Source organism: Misgurnus anguillicaudatus, chromosome 11 (genome assembly GCF_027580225.2).
Source record: "Misgurnus anguillicaudatus chromosome 11, ASM2758022v2, whole genome shotgun sequence".
Taxonomy (NCBI): domain Eukaryota; kingdom Metazoa; phylum Chordata; class Actinopteri; order Cypriniformes; family Cobitidae; genus Misgurnus; species Misgurnus anguillicaudatus.
In genome coordinates this window covers 35,351,755-35,379,636 of record NC_073347.2, presented here as the reverse complement: position 1 = coordinate 35,379,636, position 27,882 = coordinate 35,351,755, and the positions used below count along the sequence as shown (strand labels likewise).

The window sequence follows — 27,882 nt, the reverse complement described above, 5'->3', positions numbered from 1 at the left end:
AACCGTCTTACTTGATTGTTCATGAACGTGCAGTACTAAAATACGTAAAGAACATTTAAAATAGAAATGATGACCTAACTGTTGTGTTTGGACGGTTGTGGGTGGGGCTTGCGCAAAGTGACATCAGTTTGCTCAGAAAATGCCAATAGGTTGTCTCACGCGACTGTTGAGGTTTTACAGGGATAAAAAAGAAGTGGATTTGAATCATTACAGGGTGGTTGGGTAAGTTTCATATTAGGTGACCTTTAAGGAAAATCAACATAAAATAAAATAATTGACAGCATTTACCTAATATAGGTATTTCGACAGCTCAGCTTATGTCTATTCAACAGAATATCAAATAAAAGGGTCTGATCTGGCTCTTTCTCAAAGTGCTTTGATATCACAAAATTCTCGTAAATAATTTCCAGGCACAACCTGACGTATACCTCTCATCTAATATGATGTAAAACAACACATTGAACACTTAAACAATTCAAGATAATTTTACATCGTCTACACGAGGCTCTGTCCTTATTGGTCGATTGGTTGGCTTCACGTTACCAGGCTTGTGCTTGCTGGCTTTGCCCAGGTCATAGGTCAGAGTGTCATTACCACAGTGACTAGGAATGACATCATCATAAACCACCATCAAACCTTTTGTACTGTAGATCTCATCAAGTAGTAAACATACAGTATATATGTGTCTTGCTGCATGTCGGAGGCCTGACGATGAAAAATTCAGGCTTGATTTAGTATATTCCTTAAGTAGAAAGCATCTCCCGGGTGTGGGAGCCCATTGTGATGTTGAAGACAAGGCTGCATGATGCTACATCTGTTGTGGTGAAGTGTGTGCGCTGGGATTTCTCTCACTCAAGACCCAGTGAAAGGCTGGAGAAGATTTCACATCAATGCAGGAGAAACTGGGCAAGAAGCAAACCCGTGAACTAAACGCTAGGTCTTCACCTGTGAATGATCAGGATTTTCTTCCAGAGGTTTATCTCCATCACGTGACTTCTTTCTTTTTTTGTTGCCTGCATGGAGAGCAGAAAGTGACATTTAAAATGTCTCGACCCCAAAGCCGTCAGCCTATCAAGTAATCAATAATTCGGCCCTCTTGTTAAGGTACGACTGCAAAGTAAGATGTGTTTCTGAATCAGCATCCTTGATGGTCCAAGAACAACGTTAGTATCAGATTTTACCGTCTTAAAAATAAAGGAGCGTAAAAGATTCTTCACAGCGATGCCATAGAAGAACTCTTTTCTTAGAAGAATTATTTCTTTCTTACCATTTTATAATCTAAAAAAACTATTTTTGTCTTGTAAAGTGTTGTTTCAATACCAACAAAACATTTCTATAACACAACGTTAATGTTTTTGAATCAACATTCACATCAACCCATCACATTTTACGGTTAGGTTTAAGGCTTACACTGCAAAAAATGATTTTCAAGAAAATAAATTCTTAGTATTTTTGTCTTGTTTTTTGTAAAAATACCTAAAAATTCTTAAATTAAGATGCTTTTTCTTGATAAGCAAAACGACCCAAGAAAATAAGTCTAGTTTTTAGACCAAAAATATCAAATTTAAGTGTTTTTGTGCATAAAACAAGCAAAAAAATCTGCCAATGGGGTAAGCAAATTTTTCTTGAATTTTTTCTTGAATTTAGTGTTTAAGAAAAATTTTCAAGATTTTTTTTGCTTACCCCATTCATTGGCAGATTTTTTGCTTGTTTTATGCACAAAATCACATAATTTAAGAATTTTTCGATATTTTTACAGAAAACAAGACAAAAATTCTAAGATTTTTTTTCTTGAAAATCATTTTTTTGCAGTGTAGTATTTTTATGTTGTTTTCAGTAGAAATTTTTAGAAATTTCACAGAAAACAAGACAAAAATACTAAGAATTTTTTTTCTTGAAAAACATTTTTTTGCAGTGTAGTATTTTTATGTTTTCAGTAGAAATATCTAAAAATTCTTAAATTATGATGCTTTCTCTTGATGAGCAAAATGACTTAAGAAAATAGACCAAAATTTAAGTGATTTTGTGCTTAAAACAAGCAAATTTATCTGCCAACCTGGTGAGACAAAAAAATCTAAAAATAAGTTTTCATTAAAACTTTTTTGTCTAAAAACTAGACTTATTTTCTTAGGTCATTTTGCTCATCAAGAAAATACATCTCGATTTAAGATTTTTAGATATTTCTACTGAAAACAAAACAAAAATACTAAGTAAGAAAGTCATTTTTTGCAGTGTACAAGAAAATAAGTCTAGTTTTTAGACAAAAAATATCAAATCTAAGTGCCTTTGTGCATAAAACAAGCAAAAAACAAAAACAAAAACAAAAAAATCTTGAAAATTTTTCTGAAACACTAAATTCAAGAAAAATTTTAGAAAAATTAGCTTACCCCATTGGCAGATTTTCTTGCTTGTTTTATGCACAAAATCACTTAAATTTGATATTTTTGGTCTAAAAACTAGACTTATTTTCTTGGGTCGTTTTGCTCATCAAGAAAAAGCATCTTAGCTTAAGAATATTTAGATATTTTTACTGAAAGCAAGACAAAAATACCAAGAATCCACTTCTTGAAAATAATTCTTTGCAGTGTAGGACAAGGGTTTAAAGGTTTGGGGCTTCAACATTCGATAAAAGTAGAACCTCCTATGCAATAACATCATTGTGAATGAGCAATTTTTCTTTGATATCAAACATACAGCATATGTGGGCAAGATCTTTCCTGCCTGGTTGCTTAGAAACAGCTGGAGTTGGAAAATGTGAAATAAACGCTATAAAGGTGGCAGTGTTTGTGGGTTTTGGATGGGGGGGGTATAGAGATGGTGGGTGACAAAACTGGGAGTAATTTGGGTGCGTTGTGTCATTATGTCAAAAGATGTGTCATGTAGTAAGATGTGTTCACCAGTTTGTGTGTGTGGGGAGGGTATATGTACTTTACGGGGACTAGTGAATAGTGTATAATGACATGTTTATAATGCAATAAATATGGTTTACCGGGACACTTCCTGTTCCCCATAAACTGAACAGCTTAAAAACATACTAAATGGTACTTAATTTCATAAATTGAAGATGGTAGGGGAATAATATATACAGTTTGTACAGTATTAAAACCATTGCGTCTATGGAATTGTCCCTGTAAACCACATATGCCTGACTGTGTGTGTGTTAGTGGTCTTAACGAGACCACTTAGATCTGAAAACCAGAGGTCCGACCTAAGACACATGCGGGTTCGTGTCATAAAGTTTCACTTGTGCCTCGGACACAGGTCGGGTATAATATAAGCGACATCGGGTCTCGGGTCATTTAAAATGAATTTGAAAATAAAAGACCCAAACTTGTGGTTGCACCCTTAGAACGTTTGTGTTAAAAACAACACATTAGTGATTTTGGGACAACACACTGAATGCATTGTCCCAGAATCCATGCATCTCTGTGTTATTTTAAAATAACACATTTTGTGTTGCTTTTAACACAACTTGTGTTATTTTAAAACAAAATCAACACAAAATGACACACAATGTGTTAAAATGACACATAATGGGCCTCATTTATAAAATGCTGCGTAGAAACCATCCTACATTTGATCATTTATCAAAATTGTGATTCATACACCGACTCTACGCACAGAAAATGCATGTAATCCTTTCTTAGATGTGACATTTATAAATCGCAAATGATCAACTTATGCGCAGCTGAGCAGTTTCAGACCTTTGCCTTTAAACGATGCCTAATTAATGTCATAGACATATAAACGAGCGCTTGTCAATGTTTAAACCCAATTTGAGCAGCAAGAATGGTTTATTTGGCCAAAAACCTGCAGCAATCGAAAAAAAAGCAAAAGTGTGTACGTCTGCTCAGACCCTGACGTGACGCTAAGCACTTTTCCACGTCAAAGACAGTTTTTATAAATATGGACTTTGCGGTGGATTTTTGCGTATGCACACTTTACGATCAAATCTGTGTGTATGCACGCTTTATAAATGAGGCCCAATGTGTTAAAAACTTAACACAAAGAGATGTGTAAAAAATGTACACATCCGTTCCAAGAGTGTGTGCATGGAGTCCTTTTCCAACGCCTCCTCTGTTTGCCAAGAGGGCTTGCGACATGAGCCAGACCTGACAATCAATTTTAAATGCACACTGTAGCGGTCACCTTGGTAAATTGGTTGTGAGGGCAGCGGGTTTCTTTCTGTCTGAGTGGTGCGTGCGGAGCTGGAGACTGCACACACATCGGTGCCATTTACATTCGGGTTAAAAAAATGCCCCTGGGTCGGGTCGGACTCGGGTTTGTCTCGTGTAGGGTCTTTCTTTAAAAAATATTTATGCACACAGGTTCGGGTAAAAAGTCATTCAGGTCATTCCGGGTTGGGAACATTTCTTTGGACCCGAGAAGACCCCTAGTCTGTGTGTGTGTTTCTGGTATTTATCACGTTGTGGGGACCAAATGTCCCCACACAGATAGGAATACCGCTAAATTGGGGACATGAGGAAACAAGCTTATAAATAAAATAGAATGATTTTCTTGAAAATCTGAAATAGCAGAACGTTTTCTGTGTTGGTTTACGTTAGGAGAAGGGAAAAGATAATACAGTTTGTACAGCATAAACCAAGCGTGCCGCACAAGCCCTGAAAAGTGAAGCCAAAACGTCTTGATCGTTGGACTTGAGACCAACTAAACAATTTAATTACACTTCAATTTTCTTTTTTTCAGAAGCTGGTTTCTGCCATTTACTGTAGTTTTTATCACGCTGTTGTAAATTCAAGTGTTTGTTTTTAAAATAAGTTTGTTTTTAATTATTTAATGCTATAAAAACAGTGGTGTCACATCATGATTGACAGCTGTGATATGCACATTCTGCGAGAGCGAGGGCTGGGCGGGGCCTTGCTTTCGCGGCTTTACTTCCTGCTCACTACTGCGCATGACTGGTCGCGAAATTGTTACTGCGCAGACTCAAGACCCAAGATGTCAGTGCCGGTGTCATGAGCAATTCGGTCCCCCCCGGCAACTCGGTCTCCCCCAGGACCCCGATTGGTACCTAGCACTAATGCCTGTTCAAAAATTTGTCATTGCGATATCTCGTCTGCGTTAGCGGTCTAGCAAGCTAATTACGTTGTACAAGATAGAAGCATACAATTTTTTAAAAATAAAAGTTAACAAAAAAATGATAGAATAAACTAATACTCATGTTGCAGACACGTCAGTACTTTTGTGTCATCATCTGCTTTACAAAAACAATATTTTTTTTGTAAATTATTAACATACCTTACAAAATGCATTTTTTTAATAGTAAAAGTGTAGTAATTATGGCTTATAAATTATGATTTTAATGTGTGATTCAACTATGTAGTAATCATGTTTTGTATAAGTAATTTATTAACTTTACACAGTACAAAAGTGGAAAGGGTACAGTATAATAATCTAAATAATAAAATGACACAAGCAATGTGTAGATCTCCCAACTATAACCTTATTTATATACTACTATATGAAAAATATCATTTAAAAGACATCAATTGTAATTTTAACAACGTTCTAACTACATAAATCATAATACGATTTTGTAGGAATTGTAATAAGGCGCTAAGAAAACTACCCATGAGGAGTTTTTCAGCCAATGGAATCACGCGGGGGTCCTAGGGGAGACCGAATTGTCAGGGGGGACCGAATTGCTCATGACACCGTATCGGGACACTGGCGGCTTCACTTTTCACCAATGGAAGACAGCGAACGGGCGTTGTCCATCTTTTTTTTACAGTCTATGGTATAAACACCATTACATCTATGAAATGTTCCCACAAAACATGGAAACCAGAATGTTTCTTTGTGTGTGTGTGTGTGTGTGTGTGTGTGTGTGTGTGTGGTTCACGCAGGGTGCAATGTTAAAAATAAAGGTTTCCAAAATGGTATTACAACAAAGTTTTATCATCCGCAAAACCTTCTTTATCGTGGAAAAAGGCTCTACAGAAAGGTAAGAAAGAAATGGTTCTTTGGGGAACCAAAAATGGTTCTTCTATAGCATAAATGTGAACAACTCTTTTAAGCACCTTCATTCTTAAGATTGTGGTTAACTGATTATGTGTGAAGCTGGGTTACAGGTGCTTGACAGCTGATACACACTCAGTTTCCGGAGAAGTTTTTTTCCCAGGTTCTCATCCGAGCTGGCCAAAGAGTGAGAGCTGATGAGCTGGGATGTAGACAGGCCTGTCTCCATGGGTACGGTCATGCTATCTGAAATAGAGTGAACACACTGTGACACATGATCACATGATAAACACGTTTCACTTCTTACACTCTTAAAAACAATGATGGTTCATGATGCCATAAAAGAGCCATTTTTGGCTGAATGGTTCCTTTCTGAAGTAGATTATAAAAAGAAATGGTTCTATAATGGTTCAATATCTTTTCTTTACTTTCCCCCCCTAATTTTTGATTTAGTAATTCCTGTTAACCTCCAGTCATAACAAGCAGAGCTGAAATGGACAGGTCTCGCCTGGTGTCAACATTCCTCTATAGGTCATATAAACAGAGTCTAGAGCGAATGCATTTCCTTTCTCTGCAGTCTGTCAAACGGGGCTCTTACTGTCAAACAGCCACTCCAATGTTTGTAAGTTTAGGTGCATTTACTCAAAGAGCAGAGCTTTGGATTCACCACCCACCATCAAACTCCATCCCACCTTAAAGTCACAGTCATCTGTGTTAATTCTGCAATTATTTACTCGCCATTGTGTCATTTCTATTCAGTATGAGTTCATCAAACATGTTCTGGTTTTGCTACTGAATGCAAATGCTGTAACACACCACAGAAGTGTGTTGTAGCCCACATGACTTTACTTCATTCAAGCCCATATGATGTGTGAAGAGACCACCGATCTGGATAGAACGCTAACGTATCGGCGAGAAGTGAAGCCACCACGTTTTAAAATGTTAACTGTTTCAAAAGCCATGCCATTAACATTGTTAACACATTTTACTGTACGAACAAAAACAATACTGTATAACTTATTTATTTATTCATAATTTATTTATATTTCAGAATGAGCACGCTTGTCATTAATAATACATGTGCTATCTTATCAATTAAGAGAAACCATTTGTAGGAAAAAACTCTTCCTGATGAGGTGTTATGGTTATGTGTAATACCGTGATTAGCGTTAGGGTTATAATTACACCTCAAAAAAATTAACTTACACTTTTGCCAATTTTACTTAATCCTTCATGTTATGATTATTTAAAAAAAAATCAATTTTACAATGTGAACTTAATGTAATCTAGTTCATTCAACAAAAAAGTGTGTCTTGTCAGCTTTACTTAAAAATGATTAGTTCAGTCAACATAACATTGTTGCATAAAAGTAACAGATCAATAAAACCAATACAGACTTGCATCTCATTGGCTGAGGATTTTTTAGAAGTATAGCACCATTAGATAGATACGTGAGTAATAAGTGGCCAACTTGTTGAAATATATTTTAGAACAAAACAAACAAACAAATGGTTTAAAATGTAACATTGCATTTCAAAATAAGTTTATGATATGTTTGATAAACTGTAATAAAAAAAGTCTATATGATCAATTCTATTGAGCAGCTGCACTCTGCACACTGGGTTAGAGTTTATAAAAATATTCAAATTTTTTGTCATCATTAATTACATTTTTATGTACAATTAACCTAATTTTTGTTGTTGACTCTACCAAGGTTTGTTAAGTTTACTTAAACTTCTTTTGTAAAATGAATTTGTTTGTTGGGATTACTTAAACAAATTGCGTGGAACCTGTTGACATAATATTTTTAATTAAACCCAACATTACAATTTTTTGAGTGAAAATGAAGCAAAAAATGATTTACTAATTTTAAACTCTTTGTATGTTTTGATTATCGATCTGAATCTGATCTCTAACAAAATACCTTCACAAAAATGCAATTATTTCAGCTTTTTGCTAATTTTTTTTTTCTTAAATACCCATATTTAAGAGTTTATAAGCACAGAAAAATATATAGATTGGATGAAACAGTTGTTTCCCATTTTGTTTCTTTGTTTTTTTAATTGTTTGTATGAAAGCAGAGGGTCTGTTCTTTCATTTGAAATATTTGATTTGTTTATATGTTTTTAGAGAAATATTTTCCTTGAAGGCATTTTGTAAAACTTTGTGAAAATCACAAAAAATGCTAGTGGGCAACTTAAAAAAAAAGGCTGGCAGGGAATGAGTTGATAGAATGTTGGCAATACCAATGATGGCGCGGTTGCTTCACAATTGTAACATCATGCCCAGTCCAGTCATTTAGATGGATCAGTTTAGCAGACTTTTTTCACAAAGCTATCGTTTGGCTTTGGAAGACTTGGAATATATAACAGTATACTTTCAAAAGGTTTTTTTGTATTTTTGCAAGGTTTTTAGGAATTGAAAGCTTCAGTTCCCGTTTAATGTAATTATGTGGAAAAGGGCAACCAGTGCATTATTTCAAAATTCTCATTTTGTGTTTTACAGAAGAAAGAAACAAGGAGGAACCATATAGGGAGAAAATGGTACATTATATTTTGTTGAACTGTTTCATAAAATGCTTTGGAAAGTACATCTACAGTGGTCACCTTTATTTTAACCTAATACCAGTTTAATCTAAACAAAGCTCATAATATCAGTCTGGTTATGTTTTGTTTCATTAGCCTTATATTTCATTTTTGGGTTAGGGTTGACGTGAAAATTCCTATATATTGGTGCAAGGACCACATAATGCTATTGCTTTATAAGTCTTTTTCTGGTTAACTTACCCATTCCTTCCTTTCTCTCTAACCGATTGTCTCTTATGTATGGGATGTCATCCATCCGCAGAAACACAGAGTCACTGGGGCTTTTCTGTCCATCTGATTTACTTCCTAAAGGGGGAGCCAAACAGCCAGTCATATGATGACAAAATAAAGAGAAGAACAGGTGAGTTTGTGGCAGCTTTTGCTTTGGTTTAATTTGATTTTACATCATATAAAGACTTTTGGAGGCTTTCCTGCACTTATCTACAAATGCATACATGCTTGCATCAATTGGATTAAAGCCATATCTATATAAAATAAGCTTCAGAAGAGATGCTTTTGAAAGAAAACCCCATGATCATCATTTGGTTTTGGTTTAATGATTTCTTCATTATTAGAGGAAACTTAACTTAAATTTTATCTGATGACTTTTTCTGGAAGCAGATCTGTGTGGTCTTTCATCGGATTATTCGTGTGGCATCAACATAAATGTTTTTACAAAGATGGCATTTTGTTGATATGTTGTTTCATATATTTGGATATACTGAATCTAGACTTTTGCACTGTTTCTTAGATGTTTGTTTTTGCAGTCACTTCCTTCAACTCTGCAATCAGACAATATGTTATTTTGCACATTTGTATATTATCTGAATGAATGCTTGTATTGCTTATACTTATTTTACTTGCATATATTGCAGCTCTGATTTGGGGGCTAACTGTATTTTGTGCATGATAGATGATAAATGAATCTTTACTGGATGAATTTTAGCTTCAATGCCCTATTGCATTTAAAGTGGGACATTTCACAAGACTTTTTTAAGATGTCAAATAAATCTTTGGTGTCCCCAGAGTATGCATGAGAAGTTTTAGCTCAAAATAACCCACAGATAATTTATTCTAACATGTTTAAATTGCCACTTGTAGGAGTAAGCAAAATGAGATGTTTTGGGTGTGCCCTTTTAAATGCAAATGAGCTGATGAAATGCAAACATTGATCACCATGATGGTGGTTTGTTGCAATTAAAACTCAATTGTGCTGTCAATTAATTTTCTCTCTCTCTCTTTCTATCTCTGCACTAAATGGCAGTGTCGTGGTTGTGTAGTGCAGATTAAGGGGTGGTATTATTATAAAAAGACATCACAAGGGGAGCCAAATTTCATGACCTATTTTCTTCACATGCTTGCAGAGAATGGTTTACCAAAACAAAGTTACTGAGTTGATTGATTTTCACATTTTCTAGGTTGATAGAAGCACTGGGGTCACTTAAACATAGAAAATGTCAGATTTTCATTATATGTTCCCTTTAAATCTACAAATAAAAAAGCAGTGCACTCACGAACTATGCGGTTTCTCTCATTAAGTGTAGTGGTGCTCTCCGGCTGTCTGTAGAGGTGACTGTGCTGGTGATATCGGGTAAAGCAGGGACGTGGTTCTGTCAGAGGCAGGGCGATGCTGTTGGACCGTGTCTCAGGGATGCTCATTCTCTCCCCGGGCACTTGGCTGTCAGCATCAGGTGTTTGTGGAGAAGTGTCAATGCGGGATGCTGTGATGGCATTCTGATAGTGGTTACGACTGATCTGGACAGAGAAAAAAATGTGTCATATATTGAGCTATATTACAAGATATGACCCTGAACCACAAAACTTAAGTCGCATGGGTTTATTCCTAGCAATAGCCACCAATACATTGTATGGGTCAAAATTATAGATTTTTTATGCCAAAAATCATTAGAATATTAAGTAAAGATCATAAACCATTAAGATATTTTGTAAACTTCCTACTGTAAATATTTAAAAAATTATTTATCATTAGTAATATGTGTTGCTAAGGACTTTATTTGGATATCTTTAAAGTCGATATATATAAAAAAGTTGATGTATATAAAGTTGAAGTCGATAATGCTTTTTTTCTTATACAGTATATGGGTAATTGCCACGAAACCATTGAAACCCCACGGCACTAATGATTTTAGCTTTAAAATGTGTAATATAGTAACATTAAAAAGCATCAGAATTAACACAATACTGTGTTCTACCTTGCACAATGTGTGATTTCAACATAAGAATTTATAATTGTAAATTTTATCTCACTTTCTGCTGAAATTCTCATTACCGCAATGTGTCCGGCTGTGTTTGAACATGCGTTATGTTGTAATTTAATCAAATTAACACAAAAATATTAAGCAAAAAAATAAATGGATGTTTTGCTAGACTACTTTAGATGATAGAAGAAATATTTACTGAATATTCATGTATAATAATAATGAAGAAAAATTAGGAAAATGATGTGTCCATGCCTGATGTTCTCATCCTCCGCAACACTTTTTAAGAACAGTTTAAGCACACATACAGAATTTTAATAAAGTTTGATTTTGAGTGACCAAGCACATGGACCAGTTACTTCAAGATGGCTACCAGGTAAGATCATTTTTTTACAGTTAATTTGAAATATTGTCTTGTCAGAATGCTTACACGACATTTTGATTATCATTACCGCAACAGATGCTTATTAAATGTTAATTTAATTAATAGAAGCATAATACTTTGATTTTAAATGCATGTGCAGAATCTCCAAATTATGTTCTTTCAGGTTTGTCATGTCATTTTGAAAATATGTCAGTGTTGATGTTTTCTGACTGTTGCGGTAATGAGATTTTTTAGGACTAATTTTTTAAATTATGTTACAAAACGTGTTAAATGATAAGTAAAAGTTTTTAAATTAATTTTCCCCTTTTCTCCAGACTTTGTTTTTCAATGTCTGTTGGGAAAAAAAGTAAATTTAAGCAATTTTTACATTTTCGTGCTTGACATTTTTAAAACCAAGTTTTCGTGAGAATCACCCATATACATGAAGATAACAGAATGCTGAAACATGGATTACTTTTTCAAACTAAACAAAAAAAGTGGACCACAGTAGCATTTATAAATGCTATCAAAATACTAAATTAACATATTAAAATCAGCATATGATTTGAAACGGAAAAAACATAACTTATTTTTAATTACAATCATTAAAGTGTTTTCTATCATGGGAATTTTTTCATTTAGAACTTTTAGAAATGTAACTTTTTGGTTGGCAACAGCATTGCATTACCAGCGCAAACATTCATGGGCTCCGACTAAAAAACATGCATATACTGATAAAATTTATACCTTGTAATGCACTATAATTTGCGATAAAAACGTCTGCCAAATGCATGTTTAAATTTACCTTAATGATCTGTAGGTCTGTGAGCTGGCGAACAGAATAATCTGGTAAATACGGTCCTCCACTTATACTCAGCTGACCCAAACTGCCACCATGTATAGTAGTATCAGAATGATTGAGACCACTGCTATGGGATGGTGATCTGTGAACTGTACAGCAAAGTCATAATTTTAACTTTTACTTTAAAGTTATTTCTTGCTATTATTATTATCAGAGGTATCAATAACGCCTATAACTAGAAAAGCATTGCATTAACAGTTTTTATTCAGAGGTTACACTGGGTTTGAATTGCCAGTGACCACGCATACTGATAAAAATGTATTAATGCTCATTTTCAATAAAAGCGTCTTCCAAAAGTTTGTGTACGAGGGCCTTTAAAGTCAAATCGGTCTCTTAAGCCTGAAGCATTCTCCCGTTTTTATGCATATGCGAGGGTCAGTGCATGTGACGCAAATTTTGTCATCAGAACAGTACGCACGCACTGTAAGTGCACTGCCGGATTTTTGTAACATGCATACTTTGTATCCGTAGGTTGTGCATGCACGTACAGGAGTATGTAGTATGTAGGCCAGAAGAGGCATTTCAATTTGTCGTAATGTGCATGCGTCGTTAAATAAACAATGTCTTTGCAAGGCTGTGCATTTGACTGTGTGAACTAAACTCCAGGGTTTATACTCACGAGACAGAAATGCATTTCCAGTTTGCATTGAACAAACCTCGTATTTTCCATGGTAAATGGTAAAACGTTATGGAAAAATAGGCAAACTGACAAATTTTAATATGATTGATTTAAAACTGTGGAAAAACTCTTCTTGCATTCTTGCATTTGTTTGTTTAATACTGAGCGTGTGTTTGTCTGAGAAGAAAACTGGGTCTGCTTTCCACACAGCATCTCTTTGTGGCTTAATTTTTGATGCCGATGTAGATGTCACATCTCATTAGTGAAAGCTGAAGCTCCAGACGTATTGTGTCTGTATGTGTGTGTATCTGCTGTGTGGCTTTGCTTTGCTTTGTGTGTCTCTCAGTATCACTAAAGCAATGCAGAGAAAAACCTCATCAGAGAGACAGGCGGTGACACAGAGAGTTACAGCAGATTTAACGCACATTCACTCTGAATTAATCTCTTCAGGAAGGACTAAAGGCTTCATGCTTGAAGATGTCTTTGCATTTCATGATTCTAAGCTTATGAGATTTTCATCCTCCTTATATAATAATGTGCCATAAGTGGGTAGATATGAGATGTAATTACTCAAATCTACTCTCTTATGATTCCCATAAATGCTCTATTTCTGTTTTAAGCATCTCAGGAGAGTAGTGCTAGAAGGGTCACGTTTACTCAGAGCGTCTCAGTTTTTAATATTTCACAGCATTAATAGCAAATGTGATTTATTTAATGAGGCTGTGTTACACAAACCTGTTGGTAGGATGGTCATGATAGCAGGCAAACCGTAGTATGTGAAAGGCCCGTTTTCAAACTTTAATCCCTCTTTTCCAATCTCTACCTCCACTCGACCCTTTAGACGGAAAGAGATTTACATTAATGAATTATGCATATGCATTTTTTTTCTAAAGAAACTTACAATGCATTTTATGTATACAGTATACATACACTATATCATCATGCATCTTTGCTGAGAATTGAACTCACAATTTTAGCATCATGGTCTACCAGATGAGCTTCAGGAAGACTGAGAAATAAATCATGTATAACTGAATTCCTTCCTGAGACTGAAATCAATTTCCCATCAATGAAAGCTACGTGACTTATAAACCCAATGCAACACTAAAGAAAAGTTCCTCTAACAGCAGAAAGTGACTCCAAAAATGTGATTTCCGCATAGGGCGTCTCCAAATGTCTAAGATCACTATTGAAAATGCTTTTATTTTATAATTATATAACATATAATAAATGAAAGGGGTCCTTGATCATGAATTTACTTATTTAACTTTAGTTAGTGTGTCATGTTGCTGTTTGAGCATAAATAACATCTGCAAGGTTACAACGCTCAAAGTTCAATCTAAAGGGAGATATTTTCGTTAACAGAAATCGCTTCTCATAAACCACAAAAAAAAGGGTGGGTGGACTACAGCGAGCTTCTTCCTGGGTTAGTGACATCATGGACCCCAAAATTTACACAGACCTTGCCACTGGGAACAAGCAACAAGGAGGTGAGGCCATGTTGGGCTGCTTTTCATATTGTAGCAAGGATGTAAACAACATTAAACTCTAGCATTGTTTGGCTCCGCTAGGCAGTAAGTTAAATGCTAATTCATACTTAGCTGACGAACACCTGCAAACTTCTTTTTAATCGCACTAGTGAACTTGATAGGGTGGTTTCCCGGACAGAGACTAGTTTAAGCCAGGACTAGGCCTTAGTTTAATTAGGAAATACAACTAGTTTTAAAGCAACACCAAAGAGTTTTTTTAACCTTAAAATAACGTTTCCAAAACCGCACTAAAGAACTTCCCAACCGTCGGGTCACGGTCCTGTAGTTCGAGTGAAAACTACAAAAACTTGCTTTACGGCAGACCTACAATCCAATCAGAGCTAGTTTACGACAGTGGTAATGGACAATTGCGCTTCTAACCTGTAGGGGGAGCAAAGCGCAAAATCTCTTTAGTGTTGCTTTAACAAACATGCCTTACCAAAAACATTACTTGATTACATTTCTGTGATCAGTGTAAATTATTATAATATAGTATATAAGGTAATATCTGAAAAACGTATGTTTTTGGTAAACAAAGCATGCATATTACAGTGGGGCTCCCGGCCTTAGTCAAACGGGTTGGCACGTATGGTCGGGTTGGGATTTTGGCGTTTCGTGTGCCTTGTGAATAGTATGCCATACAAACCCGTTTGCCACTGAGCCTGCATTAACGACGACAGTGGGGCCTCCAGCCTTAGTCAAACGGGTTGGCACGTATGGTTGGGTTGTGATTTTGGCGCTTTCTTTGTCTTGCGAATAGTATGCCATACAGACCTGTTTGCCACTGAACCTGCATTAACGACGACAATGGGGGCTTCCGGCCTTAGTCAAACGGGTTGGCACGTATGGTCGGGTTGCGACTTTGGTGCTTTCGTGTGTCTTGTGAATAGTATGCCATACAGACCTGTTTGCCACTGAACCTGCATTAACGACGACAGTGGGGCCTCCAGCCTTAGTCAAACGGGTTGGCACGTATGGTCGGGTTGTGATTTGGCGCTTTCATGTGTCTTGTGAATAGTATTCCATACAGACCCGTTTGCCACTGAACCTGCATTAACGACGACAGTGGGGCCTCCAGCCTTAGTCAAACGGGTTGACACGTATGGTCAGGTTGCGATGTTGGCGTTTTTTCGTGATCTTGTAAATAGTAGGCAATATAGACCCGTTTGCCACTGAACCTGCATTAACGACGACAGTGGGGTTACAGGCCTTAGTCAAACGGGTCGACAGGTTTCGTTTTCTCTTGGGGGTCGGAGGGTGACCCTTGGTTGCCGTGTGTGCCGTCGCAGTGGGCCCCCAGTTTGCAAAATCCTGTGGATAATATAATTATGCCGCAATAGTTAGTCTGTCTGAAACTAAGCTGATTAAACCACATCACTGTGTGACACTTGCGTTGCATGTGAACGGCCCCTACGCTAGTGTGATTTTGTTTTTCTCTCCCTGTCTCGTCCTCGACCCCGAGGACAATGGGACAAACAGACCCAGTTCCGGTAGATGTGAAAGTCGGCACACCTCTGATCTACTGATCTACATCCTTCAACGTGATGCCCAGCTGATGCCGGTGATCGTTGGTCAGGCAGAACCCGCTTAATCTCCGCTTAATCTCCTTATCCGTTTATATGTGTGTATATACATATATATCTCCCAAGGTTTTTTCCCTCCTAGGACTTTTTTTTATTTTTCCTTGGCTAAACAGCGCGGGGGTTTTTTTCTCCTAGGGGTTTTTTTACCCCGGGGAGGCAGCCTTCTTGGGCTTAACTTAGCTTCCTCTTCTAGACACGTTACATTAGTAATACGCTCGCTTATAATGTCGAGTCATAGCCGCAGCAAATTTGACTGCTTATGCTATCGTGTATTATGTTGTGCTATCTGTCGTTTTTCTGTGCTTTTACTGCTTCTATTAATGTAAAGCTGCTTTGAAACAATTAATTATTGTGAAAATCACTATATAAATAAAATTGAATTGAATATTACAGTGCACCCCAGAAAAACAATCAAACCTTCAAAAACCTCTTTAAGTGAATGTTCTGTCAGAAAAATTTTAAAAAAAAGGTCTCTAGCTGGGTCACTGGGGCGGGACCCTTTCTAAAAGTACACCTTTGCACCTAAAGAGATCATACGAGTACCTAATTGTACCAAAGAGTACACATTAGTACCTCAGAGATGTACCAAATTTGGTACCAAATGTATGGATATATCTGTACCTAAATGTTACATTTTAGGACCTTCCGTGAAAGCTCGTGACTGTTTTTGAACAATTCTTTTGACAGTGTAGGTAGGGACCTACATAATATACTAGTCAACATTTGAAGTGGATCAAAAACATTCATCAAAGTTGTCCTAAGACAAGAACGGGTATTGGGTATTGGTTTTAAGACAACTTTTAGAAAAGGCTTTGATCCACTTCAAATGTTGACTAGTGTATTAAAACTATTATTTCCAGCTTTTGGACATTACTGTTAAAACTAAACCTATCACTTTTGTGTGTCAGTGTCTTGTAGAAATGATTCGCGGGTGCTCTTCACCTGCAATATGAGCATAAAATAATCTGCCGGCTTGTTGCGCAGGAAGAGGTAGTGCTTTGGTGAACGCTTGTTCTTCTTGTCAAACTTGAGTTCCTGTACAACACTTGGGTGTTTTATCAGTCGCAGGAGGATCTTCTCGGAGAGATGTGTGGGCTTAAAAGGCTCTACTTCTACAGAGAGAGACAGAGAGAGAAATAGTAGTGGTACAACATAGTTATGATCATTTATCATTGATTTATGAATTGCAATGTTGTGTCAAAGAGAAATTATATCAGATCAAATCAGTGGCGATCAAATCATTTACAGATCAGCAAAAAAGGGAAATAAGGAAAATAAAATAAGAACAAATTATAAGCATATGAACAAAGAAAAGAACAAAGTTACAAATTTGTAACTTACAAATAAAGTATAACAGTAGTATTTAGGCACAGAAATAGAATTAAATATTCCTCATTCTTCTTCCTCAAGTCTTCCTCATTCTATAAATTTCAATATAATTAATCTTTTTAAAAGCTACAGAAGTGATTTCCCTTTTATTTTTTGTTGTTTGCATAACATTGTTGTTAACATAATGACAAAAAACATTTTTTTAGGGCACTGCCACTTTAAGACCGGATAAGCACGGTTCCATATATATTGACACACATCTGATTTCTTTCTGAACAGTTTGCATTTACTTTAAGACTTAACTGACTGTTTTTATAAGAATACTTGTGGTATTTTGAGATGATGCATATTTGTGCGATTATTATTAAAGAGATTATTATAATGCATGCGTGAATTCTTCGGCTTTTTCACAAAAATAGTTTGTGTCTCTTCTGACTGGGTGGGCCAGCTGTCAATCTGAGTGGGCCAGTGCCACCCTGGCCCTTATGTAGCCTCACCACTTGATCAAATTATATAAGGAGTGGACCAGCATATGGATCACCTCAATACTAACAGATATTTGTGACCAATAGCCACACAAGTCTTATTTGGATATCATCGTTGTGCAATTGATCTGAACTGTTCATTCTTGAGAAGTGGGAAATATGTCATCACTGTAAGTTTTAGGTACCTGTTGCCAGAAACCGATGTGTTGCAAGTAGGAGCTGTGGTGAAACTTTGACTTTCATTTCACTCTCAGACAGTTTAAATATGGAGAAATCTTGCTGTTTTCTCTCATGGTGAGATACTCTCCTCTTCGTGCGGTTATCAGCTGGGAGAATAGAGGAGCAGAATGACATTAAAGACCATTAAAAGCATCTTGTGTGTTTTAAACATCTTAAACTCTACTGCAAGCTTAAAGCAGTGACCGTGACCATAAAGTGCTTAAGATGTCAAATTTAGCCAATAAGAGGTTTAGGAAAAATGATCCAAATCTCCAATTTATACTATTGCAATATAATTTATTAAAGATAATATACACTAACACCATTTCTTGTATTGACCGTTGTTTGCATTAGTTCTCTGAATATTTAGAGCTTTCTCTGACCAATCTATGTTACTTAACATTTTCTCTCTTTCTTTTTTCTCTCATTCTTTTAATGCCCCATGATTTTGCTCTAAAGCTTATAACGTGCTATTTAATAGCAGGTTCCCATTCGGGCAGGTTACCCCTTATATTAGTCCATATCTTTTTGTAGTCAAGACTTATGCAAACATATAGAGACACAAATAATGAAATTGACTTCTAAAATTAATATAAAGTTTGTCTTAAAAATAAAGCACAGCCACAATCTCTTTACTGGGCTATTTGTATTATTGCACAGCACTCAAAGCTGACCATTGTTTATGTTGCATAGTTTTGTTTCTGTGTAGGCTACTTGTATGGGAAGGAAATATGATACACCTACTGTAGAGGTCAGTTTCATCCACAATCTCAGATTTAATGATTTCCTCGATGACATCCTCCAGCGTGACGATGCCCATGACTTCATAAAAAGGATCTCCTTCTCCTTCATTATTGACCCTCTGCACAATAGCCAGGTGAGATTTCCCTTTACAATGTCAGAGAGAGAAATAACAAAAAAACATAATATGCAATTTACAGTTCTGAAGATGAGCGACTGCGAGATCTGTTTGTAGACTAGAGGGTGCACAAATTTATTTTTTGCCTGTGAAATACTTTTTTTGTCTTAAAGTTTGTCTACCCATGGTCACCTTGCACCAGACTTTTTAAGATGTCCAAAAAATCTTTGGTGTCCCCAGAGTACGTATGTAAAGTTTTAGCTCAAAATACCATATAGATCATTTACTGTAGCGTGTTAAAATTGTAGGTGTAAGCAAAAATGTGCAATTTTTGGGTGTGCCCTTTAAAATGCAAATGAGCTGATCTCTGGACTAAACGGCAGTCCTGTGGTTGGATAGTGCAGATTAAGGGGCAATATTATCCCTTTCTGACATCACAAGGGGAGCCAAATTTCAATTAGCTATTTTTGCACATGCTTGCAGAGAATGGTTTACCAAAACTAAGTTACTGGGTTGGTCTTTTTCACATTTTCTAGGTTGATAGAAGCACTGAGGACATGGAAAAAGTCAGATTTCATGTCATTTTAAAATGCATTTGTGCTCTGTAATTCATTTCCAATATTTTATTTTGACAGATATTTACAGAGTATGTGATATAAATAACCCAGCTAATTTTTAGAGTGGATAAGGCTTTTACCTCATCATCGATATATTTTAGAAAATAACCATTTTAAACAAATTTCACTAATCTGAACTGCTCTTAAATGAATCCATGAATCAACAAAGTTGGTAAAGTGCTCTAAATCAATAGTCATTTAACTTCAGTAAATTCAGCAATAACATTTTTGTGCTTGCGTATCAATTTCCAATGCAGAGACAGTGCTTTGCATTATTTCTGGGGTTAAACTTTGCATGACTGTCACACAGTATAAGAACATTTAAATGAAAGCTCATGAAGTGATTAAATATGACAGATTCAGACTTGACCTTATGTAAACTGCGCTGAGGGATTATGCAATGGGGTTTGGGAAGCCATGCAGCTCTGATGATAAAAACTGACCACACTTAATACCTAAATCTGTTGAGTCATCGATTAATTTTCTACTGCATAAAATATTTAAAGTGCCAATTGCCATGAAATGATATAATGGTCATTTCATATCTTCATTTGAGGTGTTTCTTAAGCTTGGTTGGTAGAGCTACGTGCTATGTGTCAATTGCGGGTTCAAGTTTGAATGCACTGTAAGTCTTTCTGGATAAAAGCATCTGTCAAGAAAATACACGTTATAAAACATATTATAAGCATACATGTATCAATCTTGCTTATTTACAGTATTGTTTTTTATATTCACAGACAGAAGCGGTGAAACAAACACAACATCCCTATCAATCAGCCCGAATCTGAATATAATTTCATGCAGAGGATTAAATAATATAATCCTTCCTTCTCAACCTTTCCATGGAGAGATGCTGACGAACAGAAGCCTCATCATCACTGCGGTCTCCATGGTAACAGTACCGTACATTCTGAGTAATATTAAAGAATTCTGCAGGATTCAGATGAAGAAGGGCAATGCAGCACTCGGCACCTTAAGAGTTGATGTTCAGCGAACTGCATTACATCACTACACTATTATATAACAGGCGCACGCACAGAGCCGGGGGTTTCAAAATCCACGCGGATGTCCCTGCGCCTCCCTTTACTGCTGTGCCAGCAAATCAACTCATTAAATCTGGTGTTACTCATCGCTGAGCAATACGTGAGAAACTGCTAAATAAAGCACAGCACGATACCGAAAACTGCAGAAGGAAACGTTTCGCACTTATTAAAAACAATCTAGTGGCATTTAACAGCATCTTATCTAATTGCATGAACTTATAATTGTCCTTTTTCAATTTATTTAGGTTTTGGGCTTTTTTGTGGTGCGTCTGTTGTTGCATATGACCTTTATGTGCTATTTGTTACAAAAGTAAAAATTATACATGCAGTATTTACAGTATTGTACCTTAGGCAGATACAGTAGAGAAATAGAAATATCTTTCCGAAAAAAATTGTCAAAAATAGTACCAAGCTGTCACTTACCCATAAGGTCCTAATATATACCAGTTAGGTATCGATATGTATTGCATAAATCTGGTACTGCTATGAGGTACTAATATGAACTCTTCAGGGGCAAAGATGTACTTATTTAAAAATGTACCACCACATTGACAGCTAGAAAACATTTTGACAATTTTTCTGACATTTTAGGATAGTTTTATTATTATTATCTGCTGTCTGCATTCTAGTTTTTGGCATAAGGGTGAGTGGGGCAACTAACTAACTAACTAACGCGGGCTTAATTGTAACACGGCTGCTTTACATATTTCTACAGGGCCAAGCAATCTGTGCTTTTGGTCTTTTTCTCTTACTGTCAGAAGATCTCCTGTGAATTTGTGAAAAGTTTTGATGTGTTTTCATCGATATATTGAATAAAGAGTGTTTTGAAGGCATAAAAGTAAATTTCTTCATCTTGTTTTTATCAATTTCTGAGTAAAACACCATTTTGAAACATGTCACCAACTCCTGGTAACTGATAGCTGGGATTTCAAAACATTTTTAAACAGCGGGATTAGTTGTGTTACAATGAAGCCTCAGGTATACAATGATAATGATGGTTATTATAACCATTAATCAAAATGATAACTGTTAATCCAATATCAGGGGAAATAACTCGCTATTATGATTTTTTGTTTTCCCTTAAAAAAATCTCTTTGCATTGATGCATAATACAAGGATGGTTAGATGATGAAGGATCGTGGATGGATGAATGTGTGTATATCTATCTATTATAGGAAGATATATAAACAATATCCACCTTTAGTATAAAGACAGAATTTAATTGAATTATTTGTGTTTAAACTAAATTTTGTTTTTTACAATAAACCCCACCTATGGGGTAACGTTTGCACTCCTGTCACTTTCCGTGTAATTGTATGATAACTGTATATCCCACAAACAAACTTTAAGTATTCATTTGCAGCAGAGATGTGTGTGTTGATTGTGTAAAAAAATTATTCATATAATTTAAATATTTTTTATACTTCGTGCCCCGCTCTTCCCTACTATATATGAAATTTGGCACAATGACAGAGAGCATATCAGTTTTCCAGGTGCAAATGTTTTGGAAAACAATCTGGCATGACAGAGTTTTTCTATACACCACCAAAACGTTTGCATATCAACAAATTTGACAAATCACATACCAAACAGTTTTGATGTTTTGAGCTGCTTTCATTTCTATTTAAACTTCAGATTGCAAATAAGATAAGCTGTATTTTATCTACATCAGCTGAAAAGAATCATGACTCAGTATTTTGTAAAGAAGATCATTATCTGTAGCCTTCACCTGCTGTTTAGCTCTTATTTTACTGATTGGAGAGAGAAAGGTTAAGCCTGCATATTTCATCATCTAGCCTATAATACGTTCACAGGAGGCAGAAGCTTCAATGAGTGACAGCTTGGGTGCTCACAGTGTGAGGAAACAGATCCACATCTCCCTCTCCTTCTGTTTTTTTTGTGCTGGTGGTCCCAAGCTGAGACCATGATTGGACCAAAAGGTCACTGCGGCAGATAATCTGCCCTGGTGTGTCTTTACAGACAAGCAATTATTAGCACTTATTTTTTCAATGGAACACTAAAAGTAAATGGAAGTGTTCACCTTTTCAACTCATTCATATAACAGTTTATTACGTAGCCCCTAAGGGGATATGGAGCAAAAATTAAATAAAGTTTAGTTTTACATGCGCACGCGAAACTGAACTTTAAAAAAATTCTGCACATGAAGGTTTCGCATGAGCACATGAAACTAAACTTTAGATATTTTTTACTCCGATGTCACTTTAGGGTCAAACTTTAAAATGCCAAAAAAACATGGTTGTTATGGGTAATATAGGGTTTTCTTAAGGGGTTTTATAGGGTTTCCCGGACAGGGTTTAGATTAAGCCAGGACTAGCCTTAGTTATATTAGTACATTTAGGGGTGGTTTCCCGGAAAGGTCTTATCCTAGACCCAGACTAAAATGCATGATTGAGTTGTCTTAATTTCAAAACACCTTGCACTGACATATTTTTTAAAGGAAAACACCACCATTTTTCAATATTTTACTATGTTACCTCAACTTAGACAAATTAATACATACCTATCTTTTTTCAATGCACTTTTAATCTTTGTACAGCACCTCATAAATGTGTTAGCATTTAGCCTAGCCCCATTCATTCCTTAGGATCCAAACAGGGATGAATTTAGAAGCCACCAAACACTTCCATGTTTTCCCTATTTAAAGACTGTTACATGAGTAGTTACAGTAGTTAAGTATGGTGCAGAACATAAAACTTTTGTTTGGAGCCATAGGAATGAATGGGGCTAGGCTAAATGCTAACACATTCAAAATGCGATGTACAAAGATTATAAGTGCACGCATTGAAAACAGATAGGTATGTATTCATTCATTTAAGTTGAGGTAAAAACAGTAAAATATTGAAAAATGGTGGTGTTTTCCTTTAACATACCAGTACCATTGTTTTGTCTCAAAATGCACATCAGTATTGTTTTTTGTAAGGTATGTTTGAAAAAATTACTTAAATGTCCTAAAATAACTAAGGCATAGTCCTGGATTAATTTAAACCCTGTTCGGAAACCGCCCCATCAGGTTTAAACACTACACAGCCTTGATCACATATGGGTTACCTTGATGGTTTTATGAACTGGAGATTAACACCTGTGGTCACTATAAACATTTTCAAAATCTATTGCGCTCCAGAAAAAAACTACAGAATACATATTTGGGATGACATCGTAATTATGTCATCCCATAAGTGAATGGGATGAGTGAATCGTAATTATTTTGGGGGGGGTTAAAGGCGGAGTCCACGATATTTGAAAAACGCTTTGGAAAAGGAGACGGGCCGACTACCAAAACACACTTATAGCCAATCAAATGAAATCAAATGCCGGGTTGCGTATGTGTGGGGTGGGTCTATCAACAGAAGGTCCAGATTCTATTGGGGTTTGGGCGTGTTTGTTTAGGTGATTTCAAATATCAACATTGGCTTTCAAACATCATGGACTCCACCTTTAATGATTCCTTTTAGATGTCTTCTTTAACAACATGGACACAGTCGCTCATAATCTGATGTCATTTCAAGTTCAAAGTGTATTTGAATAGAAGTGTACTGTAAAACATTTTTGCTGTAGGTTATTTTGTATGATGAATAAATAAAGCTCCTGCACACAGATTAAGCTCAATGGGGTTACAATTAGGCATGAGCCGGTTACCGGTTTCAAGGTATACCGAGGTTTTAAAGAGTCAACAAAATATTTTTTTGAAAGAAAATTATAATTTAAAGGCTTTATTTTCACCCAAAATACATGTTGTATGTTGCTTAAAAATAAAATGTATTGTGTCCAGTTAAAAATTGTTGTTTGTATACGTCTGAAAATAACACATGTTAGTGTTGCAATGGCAAAACCGCAATACAGTGGTATTTTTGGTTAAGGTTATCATACCACCAAAATCTCCTACCGGCCCATGCCTAGTTACAATGCAAAGCAATGCAAAGTCTTGTGCTAAAAATCCTATTTTTAGCCCAGGACTTTGCTTAAACTTTTCCCTCGATTTTATGACACGTTTGACATTTGACTGTCCCTTGTGTATCGTGCATGAGTATGTGCTTCCTGTGGTGATGGCAAATCCGGTAAATGTTGTGCCCTGTGGGTGAGGTAAATCTGACAAGTTACTGTATTACGGCTCTTTGGCAAGGCAGACTTATGGCGCTCTCAGTAGAGCTGCTACTTGGTAGAAAACGCTATAAATCTCAGTAAGACATCATTACGTAATGGGCACTGTGATGCAGTCGTAAAAACCAAAGTACAGTTTTATGCCAGGAGTCAGAACACATCACCACAATGTTCAGTGAAAACTGTACACATTTCTGTGTCTGACATTTATAGATTCTGTGTAAAACATGTGTAAGGATAAGGATAAATTCATCTTTAGGCTAGGGCTAATACCTGTTCTAAGGTCATGAGGATGAAATGAATACTGTTGCTATGGGAACACACTCAAATTATTCAACTCCGGCTCTTTGCAGATGTTGGCTGAAGTTGCAAAATCCTTAAAGTTAAAGGATTGTAAGACTGCAGTCAGTATTTTTCTTACTGGCAAAGGGCAACGTTTAGCACAGTACACTTTCAAAAGAAATGATCAAAAAAAGTGACAGCCTGTAGTTGTCCCTGGGGCAATGTCCTTTAGAAAGGTCCTAATAAATACATTTAGGTACAGATATGTACCTCTGAGATATTACTAAGAACTCTTTAGGTGCAAATGTGTACGGCCCCAGTGACAGCTAAGGGACCATTTTTTTACCATTGAGTATAAGGTGATAAAATTATGCTTCCACAATAAGGACTTTTAAAGTTAGTTGACGGTATACTATAAAAAAAAGTTGGATTGTTTTAACCATGATTAGTTAAAAAAACCCAACCGCTGGGTTTAAATTAACCTATGCAAAATGCTTGGGTTGAAATGCATGATTGGGTCAAATATGGACATTTTCTAGGTTAATTTAAACCAGTGGTTGGGTTTGTCAACCCAACATTTTCAGAGAGCATGCAAGAATTGGCTACAGTAGACAGCTTACCTTTCTTGAACTGCTCCAGCACTGCATCCAGCTTGGTGTCATTGAAGACACAGTGCAGCGGGTGCTTGTAAAACTGGGTGATTGTTTTCAACGGGGTACAGTCATCCGGATCAACAAAGGCCAGATCTTTGACAAACAGAATATCTATAATATTAGACCTTTCGTTCTCAAACACAGGGATGCGCGTGTATCCGCTCTGCATCACATCGGACATGGTGTTGAAGTCCAGTATGGCATCTGAGGCCAGCATGAAGCAGTCGTTCAGAGGGGTCAGAACATCTTCAACGGTTTTCGTCCTGAGTTCCAGAGCTCCCTGTATGATGTTGAGCTCCTCTTTTACCAGGTCATGATATGGATCAGTAACCCGCAGCATAGCCAGTAACTTCTCACGTGTGTAGAAGTTACTGATTTCTTGGTGCAGCATATTATCCAGTAGTTTGCTAATGGGATAGGTGATGGGAAAAGTTACCAGCATCAGCATCTTTGTCAGCCATACGGTCTTGGATGCTATAGCCAGCCCGTGTCTTGATGCGACGGAATGCGGAAGGATCTCTCCAATGAAGAAGATGAGAAAAGTGCACGACGCAGTGGAGAGAGGCGTGAGTCCGAGGATTTGGCACATCCACACCACCAGGAAAGTGTTGGTGAGCACGTTGCACAGCACCAAGGTGCACAGCACGTAGTTGCCGTGTTTGCGCACGGACTCGATCTTGTGCGCGTACTTTTGCTCCTTGTCGGTGCCGCTGTTCTGCAGCACTTTGAGCTCCACCGGGTCCAGCGCGAGCATGCTGATCACCAACCCGCTAAAGAGCGCGGATAGCGCGAGCAGCATCACCGACAGACCAGCCTGCAGCCAGCCGTCCGCGTGCGGGGGCCGCTCCACCACCGCTAGCCAGAAGTCTCTCGTCCGGTAATGCTCCCACTTTACCCCATCGAAGGCACACATCGAGTAATATTTGATTTTCTCTCCTCTGCGGAGGTCTTTGGCAAGCAGCTCCACCAGGATGGAGTTTTGGCTGGACGCGGACTTGAAAGACCCGAGCAGCTCTATATCCGAACTCCTGGCGCTCTCCTCCACGCACAAGTTCCTTCTGGGATGCGCCTGTCCCTCTCTACCCGGTTCCGGTTCCTCTATGAAGGCGATCCACGGCGCGGCTGCGGCGCCGCTAACCGTCCGGTTGAGCCTCTGCGGAGATGCTGCATAGTACACGCGTAACATAAAGCGCGTGCCCTCGGTCGTTTTTAACAGCCCGTCCTGCACGGACAGATCTCCACCCGTGTCTTCCGGTCGGAAGCCCAGCAGTCCGTGGGTCGGTGCGTTAAGAGCGGATACGATCAGGAGGACCAGGAGTATCAGACGAGGTCCAGGGATGCGGCGCGGTCGGAGCGCATCCGCAGCATCCGCAGCCATGATGCTGAGTGGATTGTAGAAGGACATTGGCGCGAGCCGAATCACGTGGCGATTACACACATACACACCCACGGACACGCGCGACCGTTTTGACGAATCAATCTAACAGCTGGAGTCTCGTGCAAATAAAAATACACTGCAGTGACGTCATTGCGCTTTGCAGTGGAAAAACGATGAAGCTGCAATACTGTACAGAGGAAGCAGGAAATGCAGTAACGCAAGCCAGGCATATGTTAGGATTTACAGTTTGTTTTTAGGAAGTTGTAGGCCTATCTTAAATGTTAAACATGGGTTAAAAATGCATTAAACGTATGGCATCCATTGCATTGCATTGCATAAACCAAATTGAGTTTTGTCAAACAAAGTGGGAAATGCAATGAATAATTAAATAAAAAATAAATAGTGCTGGACTTTTAAAACTGATAGACTGTGAACTAACTTTGCTATTCATTTTTTTTTCTAGTCAGTTAGTCTACTTTATCCCAGGTCCAGTGTGATCTCATTAGAAATGCATTAGTCCAACAGGGAACTGTGAACATAACGAATGTTTACCACAAGGTGGCACTCTCGATCACTATTTGTCTTGCATAACTGAATGTCACTGAAAGATGAAAACTTTTAAGACATATACAGTAGGCCTGGTTTCACAGACAAGGCTTAGCTAAAGCCAGGACTAGGCCTTAGTTAAATTAAAATGTTTAAGCATTTAATATAAACATGAAAAATAGGTTACTGGTGTGTATCTTGAGACAAATCAATGGCACTGGCATATTTTAAGATCTGTCACTGCAAGTTATTTTCACTTGAGACTTAAACATGTGTCTTAGTCTAGGACTAGCCTTAAACCTTGTCTGTGAAGCCGGATGATAGGGATTTATTTAATTTGTGCATAAATGTAATTTCAGCAAAACGACAGAATCTTCAGTAATTTGAAAACAGGACATATAAATAACATTGAAATAACAAAACATAATATCAATGCAAATAACAGGACACAATTGATAGAAATAAGTACAATAAAGAAATTTCTCTTGAGTCTATTGTTATAAATTTAAATATGATATATAACCAAAAACACACCTCGATCTCGGTGTTTATTTTGTTTATAAGATCTAAAATGTATCATTGTTAATGAAACAGTGTAGCTCAATTGATAGA

General features: G+C 37.0%; 1 protein-coding gene across 2 annotated transcripts; it reads right to left on the bottom strand.

Moving 5' to 3' along the window:
- On the bottom strand, nucleotides 1–26,833 carry cnnm1 (cyclin and CBS domain divalent metal cation transport mediator 1). 2 transcript variants are annotated; one of them, XM_055170070.2, is made up of 10 exons: nucleotides 25,314–26,833; nucleotides 18,518–18,661; nucleotides 17,740–17,880; nucleotides 16,683–16,852; nucleotides 13,364–13,463; nucleotides 11,953–12,098; nucleotides 10,079–10,319; nucleotides 8,766–8,870; nucleotides 6,042–6,225; nucleotides 1–1,013 (listed from the first exon to the last, which is right to left on the bottom strand). In XM_055170070.2, the coding sequence occupies exons 1-9, from the start codon at nucleotides 26,749–26,751 to the stop codon at nucleotides 6,062–6,064; spliced, it is 2,649 nt and encodes an 882-aa protein (XP_055026045.2). In that variant the 5' UTR covers nucleotides 26,752–26,833; the 3' UTR covers nucleotides 1–1,013; nucleotides 6,042–6,061. The 2 variants fall into 2 exon arrangements, with proteins under 2 accessions (XP_055026045.2, XP_055026044.2); XM_055170069.2 differs by having other exon boundaries at nucleotides 6,115–6,225.
- Between the last annotated feature and the right edge of the window lie 1,049 nt (nucleotides 26,834–27,882).

Excerpts from the sequence above, each read along its gene's own strand:
- cnnm1 (XM_055170069.2), bottom strand. The coding sequence starts at position 26,751 with ATGTCCTTCTACAATCCACTCAGCATCATGGCTGCGGATGCTGCGGAT. Across the intron at positions 17,881-18,517 it reads GGATGAAACTGACCTCTACA|CTGATAACCGCACGAAGAGG; the intron begins GTAGGTGTATCA and ends CTATTCTCCCAG. Across the intron at positions 1,014-6,114 it reads AAAACTTCTCCGGAAACTGA|GCAACAAAAAAAGAAAGAAG; the intron begins GTGTGTATCAGC and ends CTCTCCATGCAG.